We start from the raw sequence: 25,756 nt of genomic DNA, 5'->3' as shown, positions 1-25,756 counted from the left end.
AAGCTTCATTTAAAGCTGGCCTTAAGTCTAGAGCTATTTTAACATTTTATTACTTTAATTAAGTTAAATATGTAATCTAAAGAACTATGAAGAGTTAATGAATGGGTGAATAGGAAATGGTCCCAAACAGTGCTTGAGTGGTCTCCATATAATCAAGCAATTACACACAATAAAGAGAAATACATGCAGGAGAGTCTATGTATTTGGATATTTTTCTATATGTTACTTTATGAATTATTCTTTCTGAGATTAGTCATATTAAAAGGATATACTTATGACCATTTTAACATTTCAGAGCTTAGTGGAAGTCCTTGAAAGTAAAACTTTCAAGTGCACAGGTACTTAAATTTTGTCTCCAAGCAAAGTATTTACATCAACAACACTTCTAGTTAATAGCTGGGGCTTTCCAAAAGAGAACTAATCAGTGGTTCTATTAATGTTTTCATTTTTAAAGGGCTTTAAAATCAGCGACTGTGTTTTCCAATTTTCAAGAAACATGGTTTAGGCTTAGTGCAAGGCTTGTGACAAAGCTTTCTCTGCTGTGTGGCCAGCTGCAGCCAGAACAGAAGAGGTTTCTGCAGCCTACTATGAAGGCCCTCACTGCTGGGAGAAGGCGGACAGGCAGAGGGACTGTATCTGGTGTCTTCACTGCTGCCCAGGTTTAGGTTTTATAGTAGATGCTTCCTATATGCTGTGCGATCCTTAGGCAAACAAACCTTACAACAGGCTCTCTGAGGAACGCATTTTGGTTTTTTCCTGAGTAGTACCTTAACATCTGACTTCAGTTTGTTCCCTTTGTTTCTCTCTTCCATTCTGTTTATACTATTAGGTTGGTGCAAAAGTAATTGCAGCTTTTGCCTTTATTTATTTATTTATTTATTTATTTATTTATTTTTGACATGGAGTCTCGCTCTGTCACCCAGGCTAGAATGCAGTGGTGGGATCTCAACTCACTGCAACCTTTGCCTCCCAGGTTCAAGCAGTTCTCCTGCCTCAGCCTCTCAAGTAGCTGGGTCTACAGGCATACACCACCAGGGCCAGCCAGTGTTTGTATTTTTTGTAGAGATGGAGTTTCACCATGTTGGTCAGGGTGATCTAGAACTCCTGACCTCAGGTGATCCACCTGCCTCGGCCTCCCAAAGTGCTGGGATTACAGGTGTGAGCCACTATGCCTTGCCTTTACTTTTAATGGCAAAAACACAATTACTTTTGCTCCAGCCTAATAGCCTATTCTGCAAATTAGTTCAAAAGCTCGAGACATGTAAGAACGAGTGGTTTACCTGCTTAAAATAAACCTTGTTTCCTTGTTTCTTAGTAGTTGGAAAATTCTGAGGGTTCTTTAGGAAGAAAAGTCCATTATTTGGTAGTTATGCTCTCTTTGCAGGATGAACTAATTTTCCCTCAGCTATATGCAAGCCATATTTTAAATTTTCCATCAAAATATAGCTCTGGGAAAATTCATGACTAATTTATTCATCACAGACATTCCTTGTTAAACCAAACTACAAATTAAATGAAATTAGAAAGCAAATTACACAAATTGAAGTAGCACTGGCCTGGAAATCAGGAAACAGCCTCCAGTTCCAGTTCTACAACTTGCGAGGCATGTGATCTTGATTTGCTTGGTCGTGACTGGATTTCATTTCCCACACATCATTTGTGTGTGTGTGTGTGTGTGTGTTTGTGTGTGTATGTGCGTGTATGAATGAATATAATTGACAAATGTCAATGAAATCTAATCAATATAGTGATATAATCAATATACATTTATCAAAATGATAAATATTTATAAGTATAATACTGTGTGTGTATAATTTATATACACACATTCACATACATGTATAATATATATAAATAATACAAGAATTAAATATATAGAAAATGTAAAGTTACTATATATAATATTTATATATACACACATATATGTGTATACATATATGTGTGTATATATACACACATATATGTGTATACATATATGTGTGTATATATACACATACAGGTTTTCTCCTTGTATTTGCTTAGGGTGTTCGTCTGGGTTCTAAACATCTATTGTGGCCCTAAGTTTTTCTGTCTTAGATGGTTTACCCAGAAGATGGTCATGAGGGCCAGACACAGGCCTTTGTCAACCGTTTAATGCAATAGAAGGCAGTGAAGTTATACTTTAAATATTATAAGCTCTTAGAATTTTAATTGTTCATGTCATCCGAATATGAGCTCAGCGAAAAGTTCTTTAGAGGGAGGATATCCTTTATAGAATCGTATAATTGTATATGTTCACTTCCTCAGGTTAGAGATGCAGAAAGTGAAGCCCAGAGAATTAGGCGCAGGCTCTGCCTGCTGGTTGACTTTGCTTTCATCACGTCAGATTACACACACAGACAGTGACAAGCGATGCTCCAGGCATCTCGGTCGTCAGCGGGTATCCTGAGGGCTGTCCTCCTGACCACGACCCCCCAGTGGGGTTTCTTTCCGAGTGTGCCGCCCCTCGCAGCTACTCTGGGATAAAGGGCGGAGGAACTGAGCTGGCTGCTTCCCGAGTCCCCGGGTCCTGCTAGCGCCGGGCGTGTTGCGGGTATGGGGTGCGGCGCCAGCAGGAAGGTGGTCCCGGGGCCGCCAGCGCTGGCCTGGGCCAAGCACGAAGGTCAAAGTCAAGCCAGAGTCGGAGGCGCGGGGCCACGGCCCGAGGCGGCGGCCCAGGCGGCGCAGAGGATACAGGTGGCTCGCTTCCGAGCCAAGTTCGACCCCCGGGTCCTTGCCAGGTAAAGCGCCACGTGAGGAATTGGCCTGGGACTGGGCTGACAAAGAAAAACCCCTGGCCAAGACCGCCTCAAGGTTTCCTTCAGCTTGACTCAATTTTGGACAGGGTTCTTTCGGATGATAGACCACTGATCTACCCTTTTCTCTGCCCTTTTGAAATGTAAATCTTCTACAACCCAAGAGTGTCCTTTTCAAGCACCTGAGAGCCATCCCTTTGAAATGTAGTCTTCAAGAGAGTTAGGGCCACTGTCTCCCAGTCTCTGTGGGAGGGTGGGAGCCTAACTTCCATAAGGGCCAGGTAGCAAACACAGATCTCACTGACCACCTCTCCCTAACCTTCCCCCATTCTTTTCCACTAGCTCACCCTAGCGCTTAAAAACTTTCTTGCCTTTTCTTTCAAAGGCGTCCGTTTCCTTTCCCCTGTTGCAGAAGTCTTGACCCCTATTGCAATAGTCTGGGATAAGCCTTCTTTGCTGTGTTCCATAAGGGTCCAGTACAATTTATCTTTGACATCTCAGAGCAGGGAGTTCAGAGGATGGGAAAAAAGAGAGCAGGAGCAGCAGCAAACAAGGGAAAGAATTCCTATCTTCAGAGGCGGGGTGTGGGAGTGTGAGAGGACTGCCTGCCAACCTCCAGCGTCTGTGGTGGAAGACAGCTTTGCCACCAATATCCTGGGGCTGGGTCCTACCAGACCTGGTGTGTGAAGGATCTTCCACTAAATTCTAAAAATTGGGATTACAGTGAGTGAACTAGAGACGCGCCTTTGAGTCAGCCAGGCTTGAGGTCCAGTTCCATCTCTTCTATCATGTACCATTCCTTAGCTTTTTTCCTTCCTTAGTTTCTGCCTCTGTAAAATGAGAGTATTTATCTCATAAGACTGTTGTGAGCATAATTAAAGTAATACATGTAAATTATGCTGCACAGTGCATGGCACCAGTCCTCCTGTAGACATTAGTGCAATGCTGATTACTGTATTTTTGATTACTGATTATTGAAGTACAAATAAGCCCTCGCTATGTAGAAGATTGCAAGTTGGTTGGCCTCCTCAGAGTGTACCATGTTGGACATTTTGACCAAGTAAATCACAGAATCCCCTTCTCCTCTGTGTGTTTGGGGGGACACAATAATGGGTGGCTCAGCTGGCTTCCCAAGGCACTTCTGGTCCTAGAATTGCATGCTCACTTCATCACAGTGCTCTGTCCAGAATCTATGCAGAGCCATTTCCTGGCTCTTTGAGAACTTTTAGTACAATGACTCCTGGAGGATTAGTCCAGTGGCTGCTAAGTTTAGAGAAGAATAAGACTGGCTAATATGACTGAACCGAATCTGAGTAGGTACAGGGTCTTGTTAAGACTGAATTGGTTAAATGGCATCTCTGGTCATTTGTAGTTAGAGAGTTGATGCTAGTCTGGTCTAGTCTTCATCCACCCTCCTCATTCCCAATCCCCAGGTAGACCCAGCCCCATAGAGTGTAAAGGGATCGCAGAAGCAGAGGATCTCAACATTACAAGGACTTCAGAGACTGTAACTCAAGGCTCATCTTTAACCAATGAGTAGTTGAGTCCCCAAAGGTTAAGTGATGACTTGTCCAAGTTAATGGTAGAATTGGGACTAGAACACAGTCATCTTTGTTCTCCATTATGATTCTATCTATAACTTTTGCAGAAGAGAGATGATAGAATTTAAATATGAGTATATTTACTTTCTTGTTGGGAGTTTATTACAATTGTTTCTCTCAAGCAGATTGTGACACTATTATTTCCTTGTTTCAAATCTTTATGTTCAAAAATTCCCAGTTTGTATAATAGCAGCTGAGGTTAAAGTAATATTTCCAATTTACGTAGTCTCTGGGATGATACAAAATAGCCCCACCTACTAAACTGACTTTGAGGCTACTCTTTTAAGAGAGTGGAGGGGTAAAAGTGAAGGAAATGAAAAGACCTTATAGAGGCATTCTTCCCTGCTTGATGTGATCGTTACTTAACGTTTTCAATATATATATGATGATTCAGGAATAATATGTATTCAGTGAATGATTCTTTTGTTCAATGTTTATTGCTACTTCTCTGTGCTAGGCACTTTACAAGGTGTAACCACGCAAATCATAAAGGTGGTCACCATTCATGGCTGTTGAGGACTCATGAGCAAGGCTGCAGCTGTAAGAATTTGTTATGCGACAAATTGAATAACAATCTGAAGCATTTATTTCCACCACTCTAAATCTTGGCTTAAAGTGTACTGTTTCCTCCAATGCCAAATTACTAGCAATTTTTCAAATATTGGAAATATGAAGCCCCCTTAACAGTATTGAAAAAAGCTTCTTTTATTTGAGCAAAAGAGTGTAGTTCTCAGAAATGGTAGTTTGTTTGATATGATTAATTCTGTGAACAAATGAGTTTGATGGCAGCTTTGAGGGCATGGCGATAAATTAGCATTTGCAGAGTGCTTTCATCCACAATAGAGGTAATATAAAACTTGGTTGGTCTGCAAAGCAATAGAATTTGAAATGCCTGTGATTATCTTCAAAATCACACTGGGAATGCATGTGAATAAAAAAGCAGAGATGGAAAGGGAAAAGGGGAAAGAATCTATTTAAGATTACTAAATTGCTATCTGTTTTGATAAGGTAATTGGCCAGAAAATTAAGTGCTCTGTGGAGAACAAAGCTGTTTTCTGTAATCTGGTACAGCCAAATGTCATTTTTATTCGATACACACAGGAATATAAAGAACAAACAAGAAGGCAAAAAAAAAAAAAAAGTTACAGGAAAAATAAGCTCAATAAAAGAAGTAAGACTATTTAAAGAATAGTTTAGTATTTGTATTTGAATCTTTAGTATTGAATATGTGGTATAAAAATGTGCCTTCTCCCTGGGTGCTCCCTGACTACTTTCCATTCTCTGTCATCCTTAGCTAGAAGAGGTTTTATTAAAAGGAAGTCTGGGCACAGTGGCTCACATCTGTAATCCCAACACTTTGGGAGGCTGAGGTGGGCAGATCACTTCAGGTCAGGAGTTCGAGACCAGCCTGGCCAACAAGGTGAAACCCCGTCTCTAATCTAAAAAAAATACAAAAATTAGCCGGGCAAGGTGGCGTGCACCTGTAATCCCAGCTACTCAGGAGGCTGAGACAGGAGAATAACTTGAACCCAGGAGGCAGAGGTTGCAGTGAGCCAAGATCATGCCACTGTACTCCAGCTTGGGTGACAGAGCAAGACTCTATCTCAAAAAAAAAAAAAAAAAAAGGAAAGAAAGAAAAAAGAAAAAAGAAAAGAAAGGAGACCTGTGTTCCAATCCTGACTCTATAATGATTGGCTAATGTGTTCTTTAAATTTCCTCATCGGTAAAACAAGAAGTTGGGTTAAATACCCAACTTTAATATTCTTTCCAGCTATAAAATAATGATTTTAAGTCTAGCATTTTCTTGACACGTCTTAAATATGAGGTAGAGGGCTAAATTTGATAGGATTCCTTTTTAATTTTTTTCTTTTTTAATTTTTGAGACAGAGATATCACTCTGTCACCCAGGCTGGAATGCAATGGTCTGATCACAGGCCACTGCAAACTCAAATTCCTGGGCTCAAGGGATCCTCCTGCCTCAGTCCCCTGAGTAGCTGGGGCTACAGCTGTGCATCATGACTGGCTAATTTTTAAATTTGTTATAGAGAAGGGTTCTCACTTTGTTGCTCAGGTTGGTCTCAAACATCTAGGCTCATGCAATCCTGCCACCTCGGCCTCCCAAAGTGCTGGGATTACACAATGAGTCACCGTGCCTGGCCAGATTCTTAAATTTTAATAGAGGTTTACACAGATAATTAAAGCTTAAGATCTCTAGCATTTGAAATCTGAGCTGACATCCAGGCCTTTTTTTCCTTCAACTTTTAAGTTCAGGGATACATGTGCAGGATGTGCAGATTTATTACATAGGTAAACATGTGTTCTTGGCCTTTTTGTGGGATAATTGGTTTACAAATTATTGACATACATTCCATGTTAAAATTCTCTTCACTGCCTAGAGATTCCAAGTGCGGGAATGGGGATGGAGGAAGACTGTGAGAAACTACTGGCTGCAAGGTGGCCATAGCACTACTCCCACCAGACTGCTGAAACCTGCTCTTATAATAGCACAGCTGCATTTACTTCTTCCTTAGTAACAGCTACTGTGTACAAGACGAGCCTGGGGCTGAGCTCATAGCCAAGCAACCCAAAGAAACACACTGTTTATTCTCTGTCTCCTGATATGGGATCCTCTGTCTTTTGAGAAATTATAAACAGGAGTAAGCTTCTACTGTATTCTCTCCCACTTGATTTGTTTGTTGTTGAAGAATGATAAAAACAAGGGCTAGAGGAAGGAAAGAAATTGGTAGAAGGGAGTCTTAGCATTCTTGAAACAGTTTTTGTAAAATGCACTTGAAGGGGCTGGATTTGAATCCTATCCATTCCAATCACAATCTGGGTGGCCTTGAGAACTCATTTAACTTCTTTTTAAGTCTGAATTTCCTTATTTGAAAAAGGGGGATATCATTATATTACCCAGCAGGGTTTTAGTAGGGATAAGATTTTTAAAAATTGTTGGCATATAATAACTGTATAATAAATGGTAGTTATTGTATTTAAGATTGTCTTTCTACCAACAAATTACTGTTATAGCATTTTCTTCCATTTCGAAACAGGATTTGGGGAAACTTTCAAAAATAATAAACACAAGTAATAATAAGCAAAGAAATCTGATGGGAGCAATAGAAGGATAGAAAAGATGATATGAAGCATGGACTTACGTAATTTTGAGAATCATCACTTCTGGGGATAACATGTTTGTTTTTTCTTCCCAACAGATACGATATCAAAGCTCTTATTGGGACAGGTAGTTTCAGCAGGGTTGTCAGGGTAGAGCAGAAGACCACCAAGAAACCTTTTGCAATAAAAGTGATGGAAACCAGAGAGAGAGAAGGTAGAGAATTGTGCGTGTCTGAGCTGAGCGTCCTGCGGCGGGTTAGCCATCGTTACATTGTCCAGCTCGTGGAGATCTTTGAGGCTGAGGATCGAGTTTACATGGTAATGGAGCTGGCTACCGGAGGGGAGCTCTTTGATCGACTCATTGCTCAGGGATCCTTTACAGAGCGGGATGCTGTCAGGATCCTCCAGATGGTTGCTGATGGGATTAGGTATTTGCACGCGCTGCGAATAACTCATAGGAACCTAAAGCCCGAAAACCTCTTATACTATCATCCAGGTGCAGAGTCGAAAATTTTAATTACAGATTTTGGCTTGGCACACTCTGGGAACAAAAGCGGTGACTGGACAATGAAGACACTCTGTGGGACCCCAGAGTACATAGCTCCTGAGGTTTTGCTAAGGAAGCCTTATACCAGTGCAGTGGACATGTGGGCTCTTGGTGTGATCACATACGTTTTACTTAGCGGATTCCTGCCTTTTGATGATGAAAGCCAGACAAGGCTTTACAGGAAGATTCTGAAAGGCAAATATAATTATACAGGAGAGGTAAGAGAGCATTATTTTATTTCTATGGTGTTGGTTTAGAGTGGGGTTTCTCCACCTTGCCACTTTTGACATTTAAGACTGAATTCTTTATTGGGGTTGTCCTGTGTGCTGTAGGATGTTTAGCAGCATCGCTGGCCTCTACTCTAAATACCAGTAATGCACCTCCCCCAGTTGTGGGACCCCCCAAATGTCTCCAGACATTGTTAAATGTCCCTTGTGGGGCAAAATCGCCCCTGACTGAGAGCCATTTGACTCAAGATAGCAAGGGCCTCCATTACTAGCTGCCTGTGGTTAGCACATGACACTGACAATCAAGTAGATAAATGAGTTTCTCTGCAGTTTTTTTTCTCCAATCTGTGCAGAGCCTGAGCTGGCTGACTAGACTAATGTGTTCACAGAAGCTCAGCATGACGCTTGGGTGTTTGGCGAGAGATTTTTCTGCCTTAAATCTTGATGATCCAAGCCCTTTTTGTGATGAAGTGTTTTCTCAGCGAAATGTTTAACCTCACAGCTTGTGTAAAATATTTATCCACTGATTAAACTTGAAACTCCCAGTGTTCATGAACGTGTTTAACTTTTTGTTGTTTTGGGTAGGGAAGGAAAGTCGCCAATGCTTGTGTGTGGGAAGCCTGACAAAATAGGAAATTCATTTCATGTGCAGCAGATGAGCAAATTTATTTGACTTTTCTCATAAAGAAAAATATTGATATTTGCTTATACCTACTTAAAAGGTAGCATGTATGTCTACAGCAACACCTTTAAGCAAAATTAAAGTTAAATAACAAATTTAAATACAATGTTTTCTACACTCTGCCAGACCTTTAGTGCCTTATGGTACATGTATAGGTTTTTGCAAACTCATATAAATTGATAAATGAGAACTAAAATTTACACAAGGAAGTAGGAAAGGATGGGAAAAATTCACAGACAATGCAATACCATTGATTATTAAAAGTCTGAAAAATGTCCAGCCTCACTAATGACCAAAGAAATGCAAATGAACACAAAAATGTCTTTTTATTGTCTTTCAAATTCATAAAGATAAAACAGAAAACAACTAAATTCTACTCATGGCTGTGAAGGGTACTGAGAGAATAGCCCTCTCACTAAGTACTAGCAGAGGACAAATTGTCACAGGTTTCTTGGAAAGTAGTTTGAAAACCTGTATCTAGAACTGTATTAGTCCATTTTCACACTACTGTAAAGAAATATCCAAGACTGTATAATTTATATTAAAAAAAAGGTTTAGTTGTCTCACAGTTCTGCATGGCTGGGGAGGCCTCAGGAAATTTACAATCATGACGGAAGGCAAAGGGGAAGCAAGCTTGGACCTTCTCACACGGCAACAGGAGAGACAAGAGGAGAGGAAAGAGCCCTTTATAAAACCATCAGATCTCGTGAGAAATCACTCACTATCATGAGAATAACATGTGGGAAACTGCCCCATGATCCAATTACCTCCACTTGGTTCCCCTCCTGACACATGGGGACTACAGAGATTACAATTTGAGATGAGATTTGGGTGAGGACACAGAGCCAAACCATATTAAGAACTTTAAAAAACTTATGTATTTTGATCTGATAATTCAACTTGTAAAAATCTAAGTAATCCCAGATGCAGCAAAAGTTTCACTATAAGAGTACTAATCAAACTGTATTTACAAAAGTGAAAAATTAAAGAGTCCTGACAGAATGTTTGAATAAATTATGGAACATCCATATGATAGAGTATGATAGTCCCCAATTTATGCACATTTAAAAATTGTAATGACATTGGAAAATTTTCACAATATACTGCCAAGTGGAATAAGAGCAGGATATAAACTGTGTATACACTATGATCACATTCATGTGGGAAAATGTTTGCATGGGAAAAGGCTAGGAGGAGATACAATAGAATGTCTGTAGGGCTTTTCTCCTGGTATGGAGATTTGGATCATTTTGATTTTCTTCATAGTTTGAGTATCTTTGTATTTCTGTTTTTGTTTTGTTTACAAAGAGCACACATTTCTGTTTTGGTTTTATCTGCCACTGCATAACAAACCATCCACAAACCTAGTGGCTTAAAACAATCATCACCTTTTTATGACCCATGAACCTGTGGTTGATGAGGCTCAGCTTGTGACTCTTCTGCACCACATGATGTTGGGTGGGACTGCAGTCTTCTGGGGGCTTGACTGGGATGGAATATCGATGAGGGTCCCACTCAAATGTCTGGCATCTTGGTGGGGATGGCTGGAATCTGGGTTCAACTAGATCACTGGGACTCCTAGGCCTTTCTCTCTCATTCTCTCTATGCATCTTTGGCTCTCTTTTCCTCCACGGGTTTCTCCATGCAGCCAGATTTTTTACATGACAGCTGAGGGAAGGGGATATTCCAATAGGGAGCTATGGAAGTTGCCAGTCCTCTTCAAGGCTAAACTTGAAAATAGCACAGATCCATGTCTGCGTCATTCTGTTGGTTACTGAGTCCTAGGCCAGCCATGATTCAGTGTTGGGGGGAACTACACAGAGTGTGATATTGGGGTTATGGTCCATGGAGGCCATATTTGGACTAGATATTATAATTATTTTTTAATGAGAAAGAATAATAAACAACATACAATATTTTCTGTTACAAAGTCCTTTTGTTAGGTTTAATTCAGAGAGTTCCTAAGGTCAGTATCCCCAGAAGCAACTCTGAGAAGAAGATTCATGTGCAAGTGATTTATTGTGGAGAGACTCTAGGGGAGACAGATAAGGGAGTGAGGGGAGCAGGACAAGAAAGGCAAAGAGGCCAAGGCCACAGAGGGTAGGCCTTATTCAGCAGGGGAGATATTAATACTTCTCAGCATTGTCCAGAGGCTAATGGGAGGGTTTTCACACCACACCTATCTGTTGGTCACTGGGGTTGGTAATGGTGGTAAATTCTTAGGCCCTCTGAGGTCAAGGCAAAGTGACTCCATGAGCCCCAGGGCAGACTGCTGAAAAAGAGCAGGGAGCTGAGTTTTAGAAGCAAAGCACTTAAAAAGAGGGGTGTGTGCATGCATACAGGAAAGACAGGCCCAGGGTCTAGATGAAGCACTGACAGCATCTCCATAGTGGGAATTGCAAGGCACCCTCTGTTTCTTGAGGAATTACCTGCCTATAGCCCCAGAGTACTGACAGCATACACCACAGAGGAGTGTGGCTGCTTGTAATAAAGTTCTGGATTTATATTATCTTGATTTTCTTCCCCATGTCTGTCAGGAACTCATGTCCAGCATATTAACATTTCTTTTGCTATCACAAAGTGTCTTAGTCAGTGCAGGCTGCCATAATAAAATACCACAGACTTGATGGCTTAATTACTTGGAGGCCTCATCTCCAAATATAGCCACACTGGGGGTTAGGGCTCAATAGATAATTTTGAGAGAATAAAATACTCAGTCCATAATACCAAGGAATCATATATTGGTAGACTCAGAAAATATCATCATGTTTTCATTTGTCATCATATTATTATATATTTAACATCTATTGCCAATCTAGTAATTGCTAATTGTACCAATTTTATTTAAAACAAGGAGGTGACCATTGTAGGGTAAAGAGAATTTTCCTTCCCCTTCTTCTGAATATAATTTGAATCTATAAGACCAACTGACAATAGGCAGATTAACAGGAGAAAATGTATGCAAATTTATTTCTGTGCACAGGAGCCACACAAAAGATGAGACTTAAAGAAGGGCCAAATGCCTGAAGTTTTTATACTGTACAGAAAGGAACAGAGAATTGGAGTTTGGAGACAGGTTATGGGAAGGAGAGGGGAGCAAAGGCATGATGAGCAATGGCTGTTTTGTTTTGCAGATGATGTCTCTCAGGTAGCAGCTCTCAGAAAGAATAGATGGAATCCAGTGGTGACAGTTTCCCTGTTGGAACTTTAATAGTGTCAGATATTTCCTATGAGTGAATCTTTCCTAGTTCAGGATAAGGCTGATAAGGGGTCTCAGAGAAATCCTGTTTACATCCACTGTTTACTTTGCTAATGTAGATTTCCTCTACAGATACAAATCTTTTCCACAAAAGGACAGCCATTGCTGTGTCTGCAGCCCCTCTAAAGAGCCATCTCAAAATATGCCAAAGAAGTATATTTTGGTGGATATATTTTGGTTTCCCATATCATCAAGTCTGGAAGCATAGATGTGGTAGACAGAATAATGGCCCACCAAAGATGTCCATGCCCTAATACCCAGAACCTGTGATTGTTACCTTATGTGGTAAAAGAGAATTTGCAGATGTGATTAAGTTAAAACTCTTGAGATTGGGAGATTATTCTGGATAATCTGGGATGCCCAATATGGTCACAAGTTTCTTTATAGTATGGAGACAAGTGGGTCAAAGCTAGAGAGAAGAGATATGACTATGGAAAGAGGTTGAAGTGATGTGTCTTCGAAGATGGAGAGAGGGGTCATGAGCTAAGGAATAAGGACAGTCTCTAGGAGCTGGAAAAAGCAAGGAATGCGTTTTCCCCTAGAGCCTCTGGAAGGAACACAGCTCTGGTGACAGTTTGATGCTAGCCCATAAGACCCATTTTAGACTTCTGATTTGCAGAACTGTAAAGTAATAATTCACATTTTTTTAAAAAAGGTTTTCTTTTGCCTATAACTGAAATTCCAGATATGACACATGTATAAATCACTTTTTTTCCCAGAATTCAGGTATAAAAATCAAATTAAATAGGTTGGGCATTGTGGTGCACACCTGTAACCCCAAAACTTTGGGAGGCCAAAGCAGGCAGATTGCTTGAGCTCAGGAGTTCTAGACCTGCCTGAGCAACACGGCAAAACATTATCTCTACAAAAAATACAAAAAGTTAGCCAGGCATAGTGATGTGTGCCTGTAGTCCCAGCTATTCTGGAGGCTGAGAGGGGCAGATTGCTCGAGCCTGGGAGGTCTAGGTTGCAGTAAGCTAAGATTGCAACACTGAACTCCAGCCCGGGTGACAGAGTGAGACCCTGTCTCAAATAAATAAATAAATGAAATAAAATAAATTGGATGAAAACTTCCAGAGATTTATGTGGTATACCTCTTATGGTGAAGGGGAGTGATGTGTTTAATATAAATACTAAATATTATACTAATATCTAACAGAGCCATACTCTAGCTCCACCCATATATAAGTAAAAATTAGCCAAAATACTAATGTTTAACTTTTTTGGATTTTGTTTTGAAATATATTCTTTTTCATGAAATCTTCAATGGTCATTCCACTTCTGTTGTTCTTTCCCTTTTCCGAATACTGTTTAGAATTACAATTAATTTCATTTGTTCTAATTTAATCTGGTTGCTATAGGTTGTTGCTTTAAGACATTATAAGCTCCTCAAAGGCTGAGATACTACCATATTTTCTCTGTGTGTTCAATAAGACATCTAAAAGGAATAAGCATGGAGAATGCATTCAATTACAAATAAATTGCTTTTGAAAAATATTAAAAGTTTCTGATTTATAACTGCATGAGTAAATGTATCTCAAATATAACTGTTTTGAACACAGCCTAGAATTTCTGACTTATAGTTAGGTAGATTATTAGATAATTAACATCTGTAATTGCTGAATGTATTAGATCCATTCTGGAACATGTAGGTGGTCTGAAAGGCTACATTTACTCTATTCACTGGGTTTTGCAGGGTAGGCATGGGCTTTCCCTTTTCTAGTTGCTTTCTGCCATGCTGGAGGAGTAGCCAGGGTAGACAGGTACAACAGATGGTGGAGAAGGAATGGAAGAGAGCAAAGATTTCCTCCCCAGTGTGCAAGGAAGGCTTTCATTTATCTGCTTGATTGCCAGTGCCATCACAACGGCTCTTGAATGGTGGCAGAGCTCGTGCTTGAGGCACTAAGTAAAGGACTCATCATGGAGACCATTTGAAGACATCTTTATGTGGTCCTCACCCCTTCCTTCTGGTCAGGCCTTCCTCGTGCCAGAAATTTTGTTCAGCTCTGGGAATAACCCCGTAAAAATTGCTCAGTGTCTCTGCTTTTAGGAGCCTGGCCGTCTTGGCTGAGAGATCAAGTATGATTATGTATCTCTTCTAATACAAGTGCTTTAATACAAGTGGGAACAAAGCCTCAAAGTTCACAGGGGCAATGGAAGAAAATCTGTCATTGCTTAGGAAAATTGGGTCAGGGTCCAGGAAAAGGGCCACATTTGTGCTATCTTGGAGGAAGGGTAGGAGTTTCTGGAAGGAAGAAGATTCCAAATAGACAGAATATATGCAAAAGCATATAAGGGAATACACTGACTAGTAAAATATAAAAACTTCAGGCCAGGAGCAGTGGCTTATGCCTGTAATCCCAGCACTTTGGGAGGCCGAGGCGAGCAGATCACGAGATCAAGAGCTCGAGACCATCCTGGCCAACATGGTGAAACCTCGTCTTTACTAAAAATACAAAAATTAGCTGGGTGTGGTGGCGTGTGCCTGTAATCCTAGCTACTCAGGAAGCTGAGGCAGGAGAATTGCTCCAACCCAGGAGGCGGAGGTTGCAGTGAGCCAAGATTGTGCCACTGGACTCCAGACACTGCACTCCAGCCTGGTGACAGAGTGAGACTCTTTCTCAAAAAAACAAAAACAAAAACAAACAAACAAAAAACTTTAGAGCTCAGATGCATGCATACGTGCGTGTGTGTGTGTGTGTTTGTACATGCATGCATATTGAGATAAGTATTTTGAAAAACTATGTAATATAATAATTAAGAACACAATCTGGGCCAGGCATGGTGGCTCATAGTTGTAATTCTAGTGCTTTGGGAGGCTGAGGTGAGAGGATCACTTGAGCCCAAAAGTTCAAGGCCAGCCTAGGCAACATAATAAGACCCCATCTCCACAAAAATCATTTTTTTAAAATTAGGTGGGCATGGTGGCATGTGCCTATAGTCCTAGCCACTTGAGAGGCTGAGGCAAGAGGATCATAGCTGCAGCAAGCTATGATCACACCACTGCACTCTAGTCTTCTGGATAACAGAGTGAGACCTTCTCTCTAAACAACAACAACAACAAACAAACCAAACAAAAAAAATTTCCATGATCTGGAACAAGACTGGCTGGATTCCTCTACCAGCTCTGCAATTTACTAACTCTATAACTTTGGATATTAAAAAAATTTTTCTGTATTTCAGTTTCTGCATTTGTGAAATGGTGATCATGGTGGCACCTACCTAACAGGGTTGTTGTGAAGATCATATGAGCTAATAGATTTAGGTGCTGAGACTATTTTCATATGCTACTATATACAGAGTTAGTGCTATATATATGTTCATTATTTTTGTTATTGTTACTATTAACTTGGGAGACTGGGACTGAAAGTTTGAATTTTGCATAAGTAAGTTATTAGTTTTATGGCTTTTATCTGCGGTACAAACTTCATTTATCAAGCGCACCTTTTAAATCTTTTACATGGAATAGTGAAGAAAGGTGGTGTTAGAATTTTAATATTAATGATAAATTACAAGAATTCTCATCAATGAGTTGTGAATCATATATTATTGTCTAATTACATTCCACTGTATCACAGTCATCTTTTTTTGGTGAGCAATACATTGATTTTTTAAAAAGGAGTCTTATAACCATATTAGCCAGCTGACAAGGACAGACAGTGGTATTAAAAACATTTTTTTCTTTTTTGAGAGACAACGTCTCACTCTGTCACCCAGCAGGCTAGAGTGCAGTGGCGTGATCATAGCTCACTGCAGCCCCAAACTCCCTGGGCTCAAGCAATCTTCTCACCTCTGCTTTCAGAGTAGCTGGAACTTTAGGTATGTGCCATGCACAGCTCATTTATTTTTTTTTTTAAATGTTTTGCAGAGATAGGATCTCATTATATTGCCCAGGCTGGTCCTGAACTCTTGGTCTCAAGTGATCCTTCTGCCTTGACCTCCTGAGTTGCTGGGATTACAGATGTGAACCACAGTACCTGGCCTAAAAACATATATATGTATATATATTTTTAAATCCCACATGGATATTGATAGAAAATGGTCCCTATCTACTTAGGTTCACCTATGATTCTCACACTGTTAGGAAAAACTTTTGCTGATATTCTCTTTTAGAAGTAACATGCCTGATTGATTAAGCTCATTTTCACCAGCCATGATCCCAATTTTGTTCTGTTTCCTTTTCTCCACTAATTTCTCTTATTCTCTTGTTCTCCATTCAGGTTATTAAGTAAGAAAAAAGGAAACAAAAGCAGAACATTCAGTATTTTAATTATCTTTCCATCATGACTAGAATTCTTGGAATGAATGCTGTACCATATTGCAGATAGGTCTGCTAAGCCTTAATTCCTGTAATTTGTTTCCCATTCCTATGATTTAGTTCCTAAGTACTTATGCTCACCAAAAAATGTGGTGCTTAACGGTTTTTAATGATATTTTTACTTTAAAAGTTATTTTATAGAAAATAATTTTAGTGGTTTTAATTCTTACAAAAGTAAATTCATTTTCTGCTCTATCACTTTCTTCATCTCTTCTCTGACTTGCCTTAAACTGAATGGATATAAACCTTCATCTCTTAAACTCAATCACAGACAATAACGTTTCTAGGAAGGGAAATGATGGTGGTGCATTTTGTTTTGACTGTGTAGATTTCACCTTGCATTAGTGATTAGAATATAAACGTAACTATGCTGTCTGCTTCCTTGATTAGGTTGCATCTTGACCTTGGTATCATCAGTGGAATTCACAGAGTTGAGAGAAAAGGAGCTATTTGAGTAAAGTTTCCAGAAACTGACTTAATATTAATACTATGTTTATATTATATTTTATTAGTTTTATACTACAAGAACTAGTTATAAATAATAAATACATTATTCTATATGTTTATACTATAAGCACTAGTTATGAATAATAAATATATATTATGCATAGAAGAATGAGTCATCTGTTGATTTGGGGTTCAAAGGCCAATTTTTTAAAAAATTGTTTTGGCCACTCTTGTGTTTTTTTTTCTTTGGAGAAAATGGAACACCCCTCTTGTTAACTTCTGGTGCTTTGAAAAATAGTAGGTGCTCAAAAAACTTCAACTGTCCCCAATTTTACTTAAATTTAGTGTTTTCCTTATGAGTAAAGAAATGGAAGCATTCCTTCTCTCAAAGCAGAACCCCTTCACGCACAAAAATATCCTCTTTATGAGCCTAGTGTAAGATTAATTAACTTTCCATTTTAAAATTAAATGGTACCTATGACTTGTGAGTATGTATTCACTCTTCCCAGAGTTTACAAATGCCCCAGCAGACAGAGCATTCTGACATAATTAGTCAATGCTTTTTCTTTCTGCAGTTTCATTTTTGGCAAGATAAAGCATTAAAAATCTGCTTTGTAGACTGAGAAATAAAGAAATAAAAATATTAAATATCTATGACAAAAATGATGTATGGAATCTTCTGCTCCCTGAGATGTGGAAGAATAATTTTTGCCATGTCTACTACTAACACAGTCATGCAGAGTAATCAGTTTGGGGCATATTTACATAACATTTATTTGCAAAGCCTTGAGTTAAATTCTACAAAGACCATACACTAATGTTCAAAGAAGGAAGGAAAATTCATCAGAAGGTTGTCACGAGTAGAAATTTTTAATAAAACTTAGGATTTTTGTGGAGATAAATGTGACAATGAGTACTTCTAGTGCAAGGAATTGAAGGATAGCTTATTTGTTTTTTTAAAATAGATATATTTGTAGCTTTTAAAAAAGTATTTAATTAAATCCACTGATAAGTACCCTATACTTCAAGAGCTCTATATTTAGCAAATTGCAACATTAATTACAATCTTAAATTCAAAGGTTTGCATCTACAATTTTAGGGACTGGGTCTATGTTGTGTGTGTGTATGTGTGTATAGTGTTTAGCTTTTTAACAATTTTTGTTTCTTTGTATTTTGAGACAGGCTCTTGCTCTGTCACCCAGGCTGGTTACTGTGGTATGATCACAGTTCACTGCAGCCTCAACCTCCTGGACTTAAGTGACCCTGCCACCTCAGCCTCCAGAGAAGCTGGGACTACAGGTGCGCGTCACACGCTAAGCTAATTTTTGTATTTATTGTAGAGACAGTGTCTCACTGTGTTACCCAGGTTGGTCTTGAACTCTTGGGCTCAAGTGGTCCTTCTGTCTCGGCCTTCCAAAATGCTGGGATTTCTGGCATGAGCCACCACTCCTGGTCCTAATAATTATTTTTAATAATGATTCTTTGTGGGCATTTATGTAAAGGAACTAAGAAATATTAAAGCATTGACTAGTTGTAGGACTGTTAGTCATTTTTAAACAAGTTACCTAGTTAGCTTTTGAATATTTACCAATCTTTTGCACAAGATATTAAATTAGCCCCACTAATTTGTGTTCATAAAAAAGAAGAGAATGAAAATATTAATCTTGAATGTATGACTCTTGTCTCCTCGAAGAGGAGCCACCAATCTCCATGGGATTCCTGGGACTCATGGTGAGGAGGAGAGATAGGAGAACTATAGTACACAAAGTGATGGGTGATCCCTAGATAAAGAGAAACTTGAACAGAACATTTAATTTGGAAACTGATGCAGAAAACTGGAGAGGGAAGGGTCTGACTACCAGACCATGGAAGGCAACTGAAAGGAAGAAGAGGGTAGAATAGGAGGGAGTTGGAGAACAGAGCCAGCGAGTGGCAAGTTGGGGAGATGGGTTAGAGAGTCACCAATGAGAGGAAGTTAGAGAAATCGTGCTGGAGAAGAGTCCAGCAGGTCCTCGCCAGGGCAGGTCAGGCTGTGTTGTGCGACGAGAGCTGGACTCTTTTGAAGGGCCTGGATGTGGGCAAGCAGCAGAGGAAAATTGTTCATCAAAAAACTGGAAAGCAGTAAACTACAATCATTTTTTACTTCTCTGAAGGTGAGAGTCAAGGTATCTAGAGCATGTAAGATACCATCCCTCTGAATTCCTTTGAATCCTCTAAAGCTAATAAGTAGTGCAGTTGCTGGTATAAGTTTCAGTTTTGTGCCTTTTTTGGGTTACTGTTGTTTTACACAGTGAAGCTAATCTCTGTTGGAAAAGACAGAAAAATAAGCAAAGAACCAGATGAAGAAAATAGAAAGGGGGAAAAAAAGGCCTGAAATATCCACAAATGTTACAATTTACTTGCAACTAAATTAATTTAACGATCTTGGGGTAAAATAAAGTTCTCCTTTTCTTTGTAACATAGTTCATCACCTCTTAACACGTAACTTTTTTTTGAGGGTGCACATTTATCATGCTATCGTGAGTGGAACTGGTTTGAGAATTATTGGATAATTTTCATATTCCAGTTCTCCAAGTGCAGTCAGTTAATCTGTCCACAAAAGAACTGAGGAAGGAGTTAAGGTGTGAGGATTTAATACAAACAAGAACAACAGTAACGATATTTACAGGTTGAAAATCATTTTTCACATCCTTGGTCTAATTTGGTCCTAATGACAATCTCGTGAAGGAGATATGATGATCCCCATTTTTCTGACAAGGAAACTGAGACCCTGAGGTGGCAGAGCTGTGTGTGGTCAGACAGCCTGTCTAGTCCAGATCCACTGACCTCATGCTTTTTCCACAGTAAGATGGGTTAGCAGTGGGGCTCGGGGCCGTGTCTACCTAAGACTGTCAAGAAACGCCAAACAAAGGGGAATTTTGAAGCAAAGAGTGGGGATGGCCAAATTTGGGAGGAGAAATTATGAGGAAAGCTTATTGGACATCAAGTGGATGGGAAAGCTGGGGAAAAGACTGAATGATGTTGTCAGGTGACAGCTGGTCCACAGTGGGTATTCGATTCAAGCTATGGTTTCCTAGTTGTTTTTGGTTATATAGCACTATTAGTTAAACATTTGGGGGCATGCACACTCCATTTTTATTCATTAATAGATATGTACATGTATGTATATTAGTCTATTCTATACTTTACTAAACAGACAAAAATCAATTTTAGATTAATAAAAGAAAAATAAAATAGTTCATTTTCTTTCCGTAGCTGCCCTTTTCTAATATGAAATGTGAAGTTGACTCCTAGATACTCTCCAGTTGTTCTTTATGGCTCAGGAATTCTGCAATTTATAACTCATGTTTGAATAATAAGCGTTGTCTGAAGAACTTTTTTTCCAGTTACTTTATTTTCTGCAACTGCATTTTAATGTACAATCATTTGGGGTCATCTTAATAAGCTCTCCATAAACCTTGCTGCACATATTTTATATTCTTTCAGAAAGATTCAGTTGCTTGTCTTAAAATGTTCCAGAGGAGCCATCTAATTTAACCTTCATTTAAATAGTCTTGAGCTCAGATAAATGTGTCTGGATTCAGGGCCACATAGATGTCTAGCCAGAACCGGAGGGCATGGCATTGTGAGTGTCAGCCATTGATGTGCTTTTTCTAGACTTGCAGAGTTTATATTTTATTTTTCCTGTGTTTGAGTATTTGTCAGATATGCTCATTTATTTTATGACTTTTGTTTCTGGGATAAATATTTCTCATGTCTCATTTACCTAAATATGCTGAAGGAAAAAAAAGAAGAGTTCTTTTACTGGTTTCTTATTCAAATTCTGGATTAAGGTTGGGGGCAGTGGTTCATGCCTGTAATCCCAAAACTTTGGGCGGCCGAGGCGGGCGGATGATCTGAAGTTAGGAGTTTGAGACCAGCCTGGCTAACGTGGTGAAACCCTGTTTCTATAAAAATACAAAAATTAGCTGGGCTTGGTGGCACGTGCCTGTAATCCCAACTACCTGGAAGAGTGAGGCACGAGAATCGCCTGAACCCGGGAGGTGGAGGTTGCAGTGAGCCAAGATCGTGCCACTGCACTCCAGCCTGGGCGACACAGTGAGACACCATCTCAAAAACAAACAAACAAATTCTGAGTTAAGCTGGCGTGGGTGGGGGTAGGAGTGGGCCTGTAGTCACAGTTACTTGGGAAACTGAGGCAAGAGGATGGCTTGAGACCGGGAGTTCAAGTCCAGCCTGGGCAATATAGCAAGACCCCATCTCTAAAAAAACAAACAAAATAACAAAAAACAAAACCTAGAGTTAATAGGGTGCTCAGAGATTGGAGAGTGTGATGTCTATGTATGGACTCTGATTTATCCTTACACAAGGGCAAAGACAACACATGGAAGGATTCCCTTATCTTTCCTTGGAAATACCATCTTTTAAAAACACACATCAGCTAGAAAGTGTATTTGAGATACAGCAAACGTATGGGCAATTTTCTCAATGTTTCTCTTTTTGTAGAGGACAAAGGATACTAAACTGCTGCGTTTTCCAGGTATGCAGTATGTGCTGGTAGTGTCAACCTAAAGGATGAGGCTGAGGCACAAAATATAATTTTTAAGAGCTTGTCTGATCAGGTCGAAGTGAGGACAGCTGCTCTGGAAAACGTCCTAACTTCTGTGGGGCGTGTGCTCTTAGGTCTGGGCTGATACAAAGTTGTTTGAGAGGAATTAACACTGGTTTACAGAAATAACATTGATTAGTGATTGGCTATATTGTTGAACTGCAGGGTATGAGTGATGGTGTCCAACCTATGGCACTTTATGGCTACTTGGTGTTAGTTAGTGTAGAGCCCACACAGCAAGTGGCTTCAGGAGGTAGTTATTTAGCTCAAGAGGGGAATGAGAAGTGAAGGCTGTTATATTTCAGTGCCTTTCTTGGCCTGATAATTTAAAGGGGCTTGCATTCCTCAGATTAAATGTTTCTTTTCTTTCTCAGCAGATAATGCAGAAAGCAAATTTGAATATAAAGCAACAGCCTTCTTATCCCCATGCTCAAAAATGCCACTATGAAGTGCTGCTATTGTACTTAAAGTATGTGCAATTGCTGTAAACACTGCCACAATAAATCCCTGTAATAGGAACTACTTAGCTGTGCATATTGTACTGTGTCATCGCTGTTACATGTTGAATCTATTTGTAGTCAAATCTATTTTAATCTATTTGTTACATGTTGAATCTATTTGTTCCCAGCTGACTGGGAACAGTGAGGGCCCAGTGTGTTTGAGGAAGTGCACTTCACTTCATTCCCTCCTTTCTTTCCTTCCTTCCTTCCTTCCTTCCTTCCTTCTTTCCTTCCTTCCTTCCTTTCTTCCTTCTCTCCCTCCCTCTCTTTTTCTTTCTTTTCCTTCCTTCCTTCCTCCCTCTTTCTTTCCCTTTCTTTCTTTCTCTTTCTTTCTTTCTCTCTCTTTCTTTTCTTTCTTTCTCTCTCTCTTTCTTTCTTTCTTTCCTTCCTTCCTTCCTTCCTTCCTTCTTTCTTTTCTCTCTTTCCCTCTCTCTGCCTCTCCCCTCCCCTCCCCTCTTCCCTTCCCTTTCCTTCCCTTCCCTTCTCTTCCCTTCCCTTCTCTTCCCTTCCCTTCCCTTCTCTTCTCTCTCCTCTCCTCTCCTCTTCTCTTCTCTCTCTCTCTCCTCTCTCTCTCTCCTTTTCCTCTTTCTTTCTTTTGAGAGACAGGGTCTCACTCTGTCATCCAGGCGGGAGTGTGGTGGTGCCATCATAGCTCACTGCAGCCTTGAATGTCTATGCGCGAGGAATCATTCCACCTCAGCTTCCTGAGTAGTTGGGATTACAAACATGTGCCAGTGTGCCTGGCTAATTTTTACATTTTCTGTACGGATGGGGTCTTTCTGTGTTGCCCAGGCTGGTCTCAAGCTCCTAGACTGAAAAGATCCTTCTTCCTCAGCCTCCCAAAGTGCTGGGATTACAGACGTGAGCCACTGTGCTTGGCTCAGAGCAAACTTTCAAAGGGAGGGGAAAGTTGATGATTTCTCAATCCATTCCACTTTCCCCTTCTACTCCTTCTCATTCTTGAAGTCACAGGAACACTGTGAGATGACCACAATGTTGCACACATTGACCTGATGTTGACATAGTTCATAAAAGACAGCTGCTTTGCCTTGTCCAGCTCCTGTAAGTGCAGTATGGGAACTCGTATTGATAACAACAGCACAATGGACAGATTTCTGAGAAGGTTTTCTCACTCATTGGACAGAGTTTGGAAGAGAATTTCTGTGTATGTGTTTGTCTTTTTCTTCTGTGAAAGTTTTTTCTTTTCCTCCCTCAAAAGTGGTTGTTTAGTTCCTCTATGTATGTAATGACACAGTATTAAAATTGCTTATTTGAAAAAGTTTTTTTGGATTTGATTGGCATTAATCTATGTAATTAAGAATAGGGTTCTTTGTGTTTGTGTATATTTCTATTTTATTGATTTTATTCTAACTTATTTATTTTGTTCTCAGCCTTGGCCAAGCATTTCCCACTTGGCAAAGGACTTCATAGACAAACTACTGATTTTGGAGGCTGGTCATCGCATGTCAGCTGGCCAGGCCTTGGACCATCCCTGGGTGATCAACATGGCTGCAGGGTCTTCCATGAAGAATCTCCAGAGGGCTATTTCCCGAAACCTCATGCAGAGGGCCTCTCCCCACTCTCAGAGTCCTGGATCTGCACAGTCTTCTAAGTCACATTATTCTCACAAATCCAGGCATATGTGGAGCAAGAGAAACTTAAGGATAGAAGAATCGCCACTGTGTGTGTCTGCACTTTTGTAAGCAGATGACCTCTAAAACCATTTTGGCCTATTTTAGGACCATTTCATCATGATTAGGGCACCCTCAAGCTCCAAGGACATGGGACTCCGTGGTATTGTTGGATACTGTTGACCTTGACTTTTGACATTTTCTCGTTCTATAATTTTTCCTATACCTATATTCATTTTCCCAAAATATGCTGCTGCAAACCATTAATAGTTTAGTAAATACTAGATATGTTTAGATAACTGGAAACAATAAATAGATAAGAAAAACTTTAAAGTATTTAATGGATTAAATAAAAGATAATACTATAGGAATAAGGGATTGTACGTGAGCGTGGTGAATCAGAGACACAGCAGGAATAGTTAGATATGGGAACATATGTCTTTATCCTGAAGTCACTGATTTTTACCTAAGCCCCAGTGTACAGTGTTAACTAGGTAACACTCAAGGTAGTTATACATGTCTGTTAATTTCATATTTAGTCTGCAAATATTTATGAAAAATTATTAACTATGGGGCCTATAAAGTACTATAAGATATAATTTCAATCTATTAGAAACTTTTAGTCTGCTTGGGACATTACTCACGGGAAAAAGTGGAGATTTTTAAGAATAATAAAATAGTGATTTTTTTTTCTATTGTTAGCATTCATCAACCACCAGTGTTTAGAAAAAAAATATATGATCATCTTGCTTCTTATCACTACTGTCAACTCTATTTAGTATGTACTGGTTTCTTCTAGAATTATTTAATGAAATATCTTGATGACTTTAAACACTCACCACGAAATAATTGTAGGTAATGCAATAAAGAGGTAAGTTTCAGAACTTAGATCTCTAGGCAAGTCAGATATGACCTGATCTCTTATACAGTAAATTTTTGTAAAATGATATAAAGATTGAAATATTATTAATTATAATTAATCTAATTTAAAAAATCTGTGAGTCACTCATATGTGTGGGTAAACATAGTAAATACATGATTGATTGATATTGCTTATTTTATTAAGTAAAATCATAAAATGCCAGAATGACATTTATCGTAACTTTAAAATCAGTCTCAATTTTTTTATTTTATTTTTCTCTTTTAGGCTATATAGATGGAACAGCTATATATCTGATATACAGACATTAATATGTACTTAGTGATGCAACTAGTTTCTTTTTAAGTTGTAATGCTGTATCATATGATATATGACAGTCCTGGATTAATTCCTTTAATATAGAAAGACACTTACAAATTTATTAAATAATAGAAAAATCGGCAAATATTTTACCAGGTGGTTTGTAAACATATAGATGGCTAATAAGTACATTAAAAATGCTTAGTTTCATTTGTAATTTACAAAATGAAAATTAAAATGACAAAGAAAACAAAAACTTAAAAGGCAAAGAATTTTTTTACCTGTCAGATCAAAACAATTTTAAAACTGGGATAATACATATGGTGGAAGGTTGCAGGCAAGCAGATACTCTCATGCCCTGCAGAGAGACAGGAGTGCAATCTGGTACCACCCCATGGCATTGGGGGACAATTTGGTAGTAATATCTACTCACATTAAAAATACATTGATCTGGCCGGGCGCGGTGGCTCAAGCCTGTAATCCCAGCACTTTGGGAGGCCGAGACGGGCGGATCACGAGGTCAGGAGATCGAGACCATCCTGGCTAACACGGTGAAACCCCGTCTCTACTAAAAATACAAAAACTAGCCGGCGAGGTGGCGGGCGCCTGTAGTCCCAGCTACTCGGGAGGCTGAGGCAGGAGAATGGCGTAAACCCAGGAGGCGGAGCTTGCAGTGAGCTGAGATCTGGCCACTGCACTCCAGTCCGGGCGACAGAGCGAGACTCCGCCTCAAAAAAAAAAAAAAAAACATTGATCTTTGACCTAATTGTATCATTTGTAGAAATTTGTGCTACACATATTCTTGCCGAGGTATGTATAAAACGTTGTTATTATAGTAATGAGAGTCATCAATAAATGCCTATC

The 25,756-nt window shown here is 39.4% G+C and overlaps 1 protein-coding gene across 1 annotated transcript; it reads left to right on the top strand.

The window, feature by feature from the left end:
- Nucleotides 1–2,506: 2,506 nt before the first annotated feature.
- On the top strand, nt 2,507–25,156 carry PSKH2 (protein serine kinase H2). Its single transcript, XM_033202732.1, has 3 exons — nt 2,507–2,759; nt 7,591–8,257; nt 23,473–25,156. The coding sequence occupies exons 1-3, from the start codon at nt 2,575–2,577 to the stop codon at nt 23,782–23,784; spliced, it is 1,164 nt and encodes a 387-aa protein (XP_033058623.1). The 5' UTR covers nt 2,507–2,574; the 3' UTR covers nt 23,785–25,156.
- The last annotated feature ends 600 nt before the right edge of the window (nt 25,157–25,756 follow it).

The sequence above is a fragment of the Trachypithecus francoisi genome, unplaced genomic scaffold, assembly GCF_009764315.1.
Source record: "Trachypithecus francoisi isolate TF-2019V2 unplaced genomic scaffold, Tfra_2.0 Lachesis_group7, whole genome shotgun sequence".
NCBI lineage: Eukaryota > Metazoa > Chordata > Mammalia > Primates > Cercopithecidae > Trachypithecus > Trachypithecus francoisi.
The sequence above is the reverse complement of the archived record's forward strand: the minus strand, read 5'-3'. Positions and strand labels throughout refer to the sequence as shown.

Bases quoted from the DNA above. Each gene is read 5' to 3' on its own strand.
- PSKH2 (XM_033202732.1), top strand. From the start codon at position 2,575: ATGGGGTGCGGCGCCAGCAGGAAGGTGGTCCCGGGGCCGCCAGCGCTG. The intron at 2,760-7,590 runs GTAAAGCGCCAC...TCTTCCCAACAG, and splicing joins GACCCCCGGGTCCTTGCCAG to ATACGATATCAAAGCTCTTA. The intron at 8,258-23,472 runs GTAAGAGAGCAT...TTTTGTTCTCAG, and splicing joins AATATAATTATACAGGAGAG to CCTTGGCCAAGCATTTCCCA.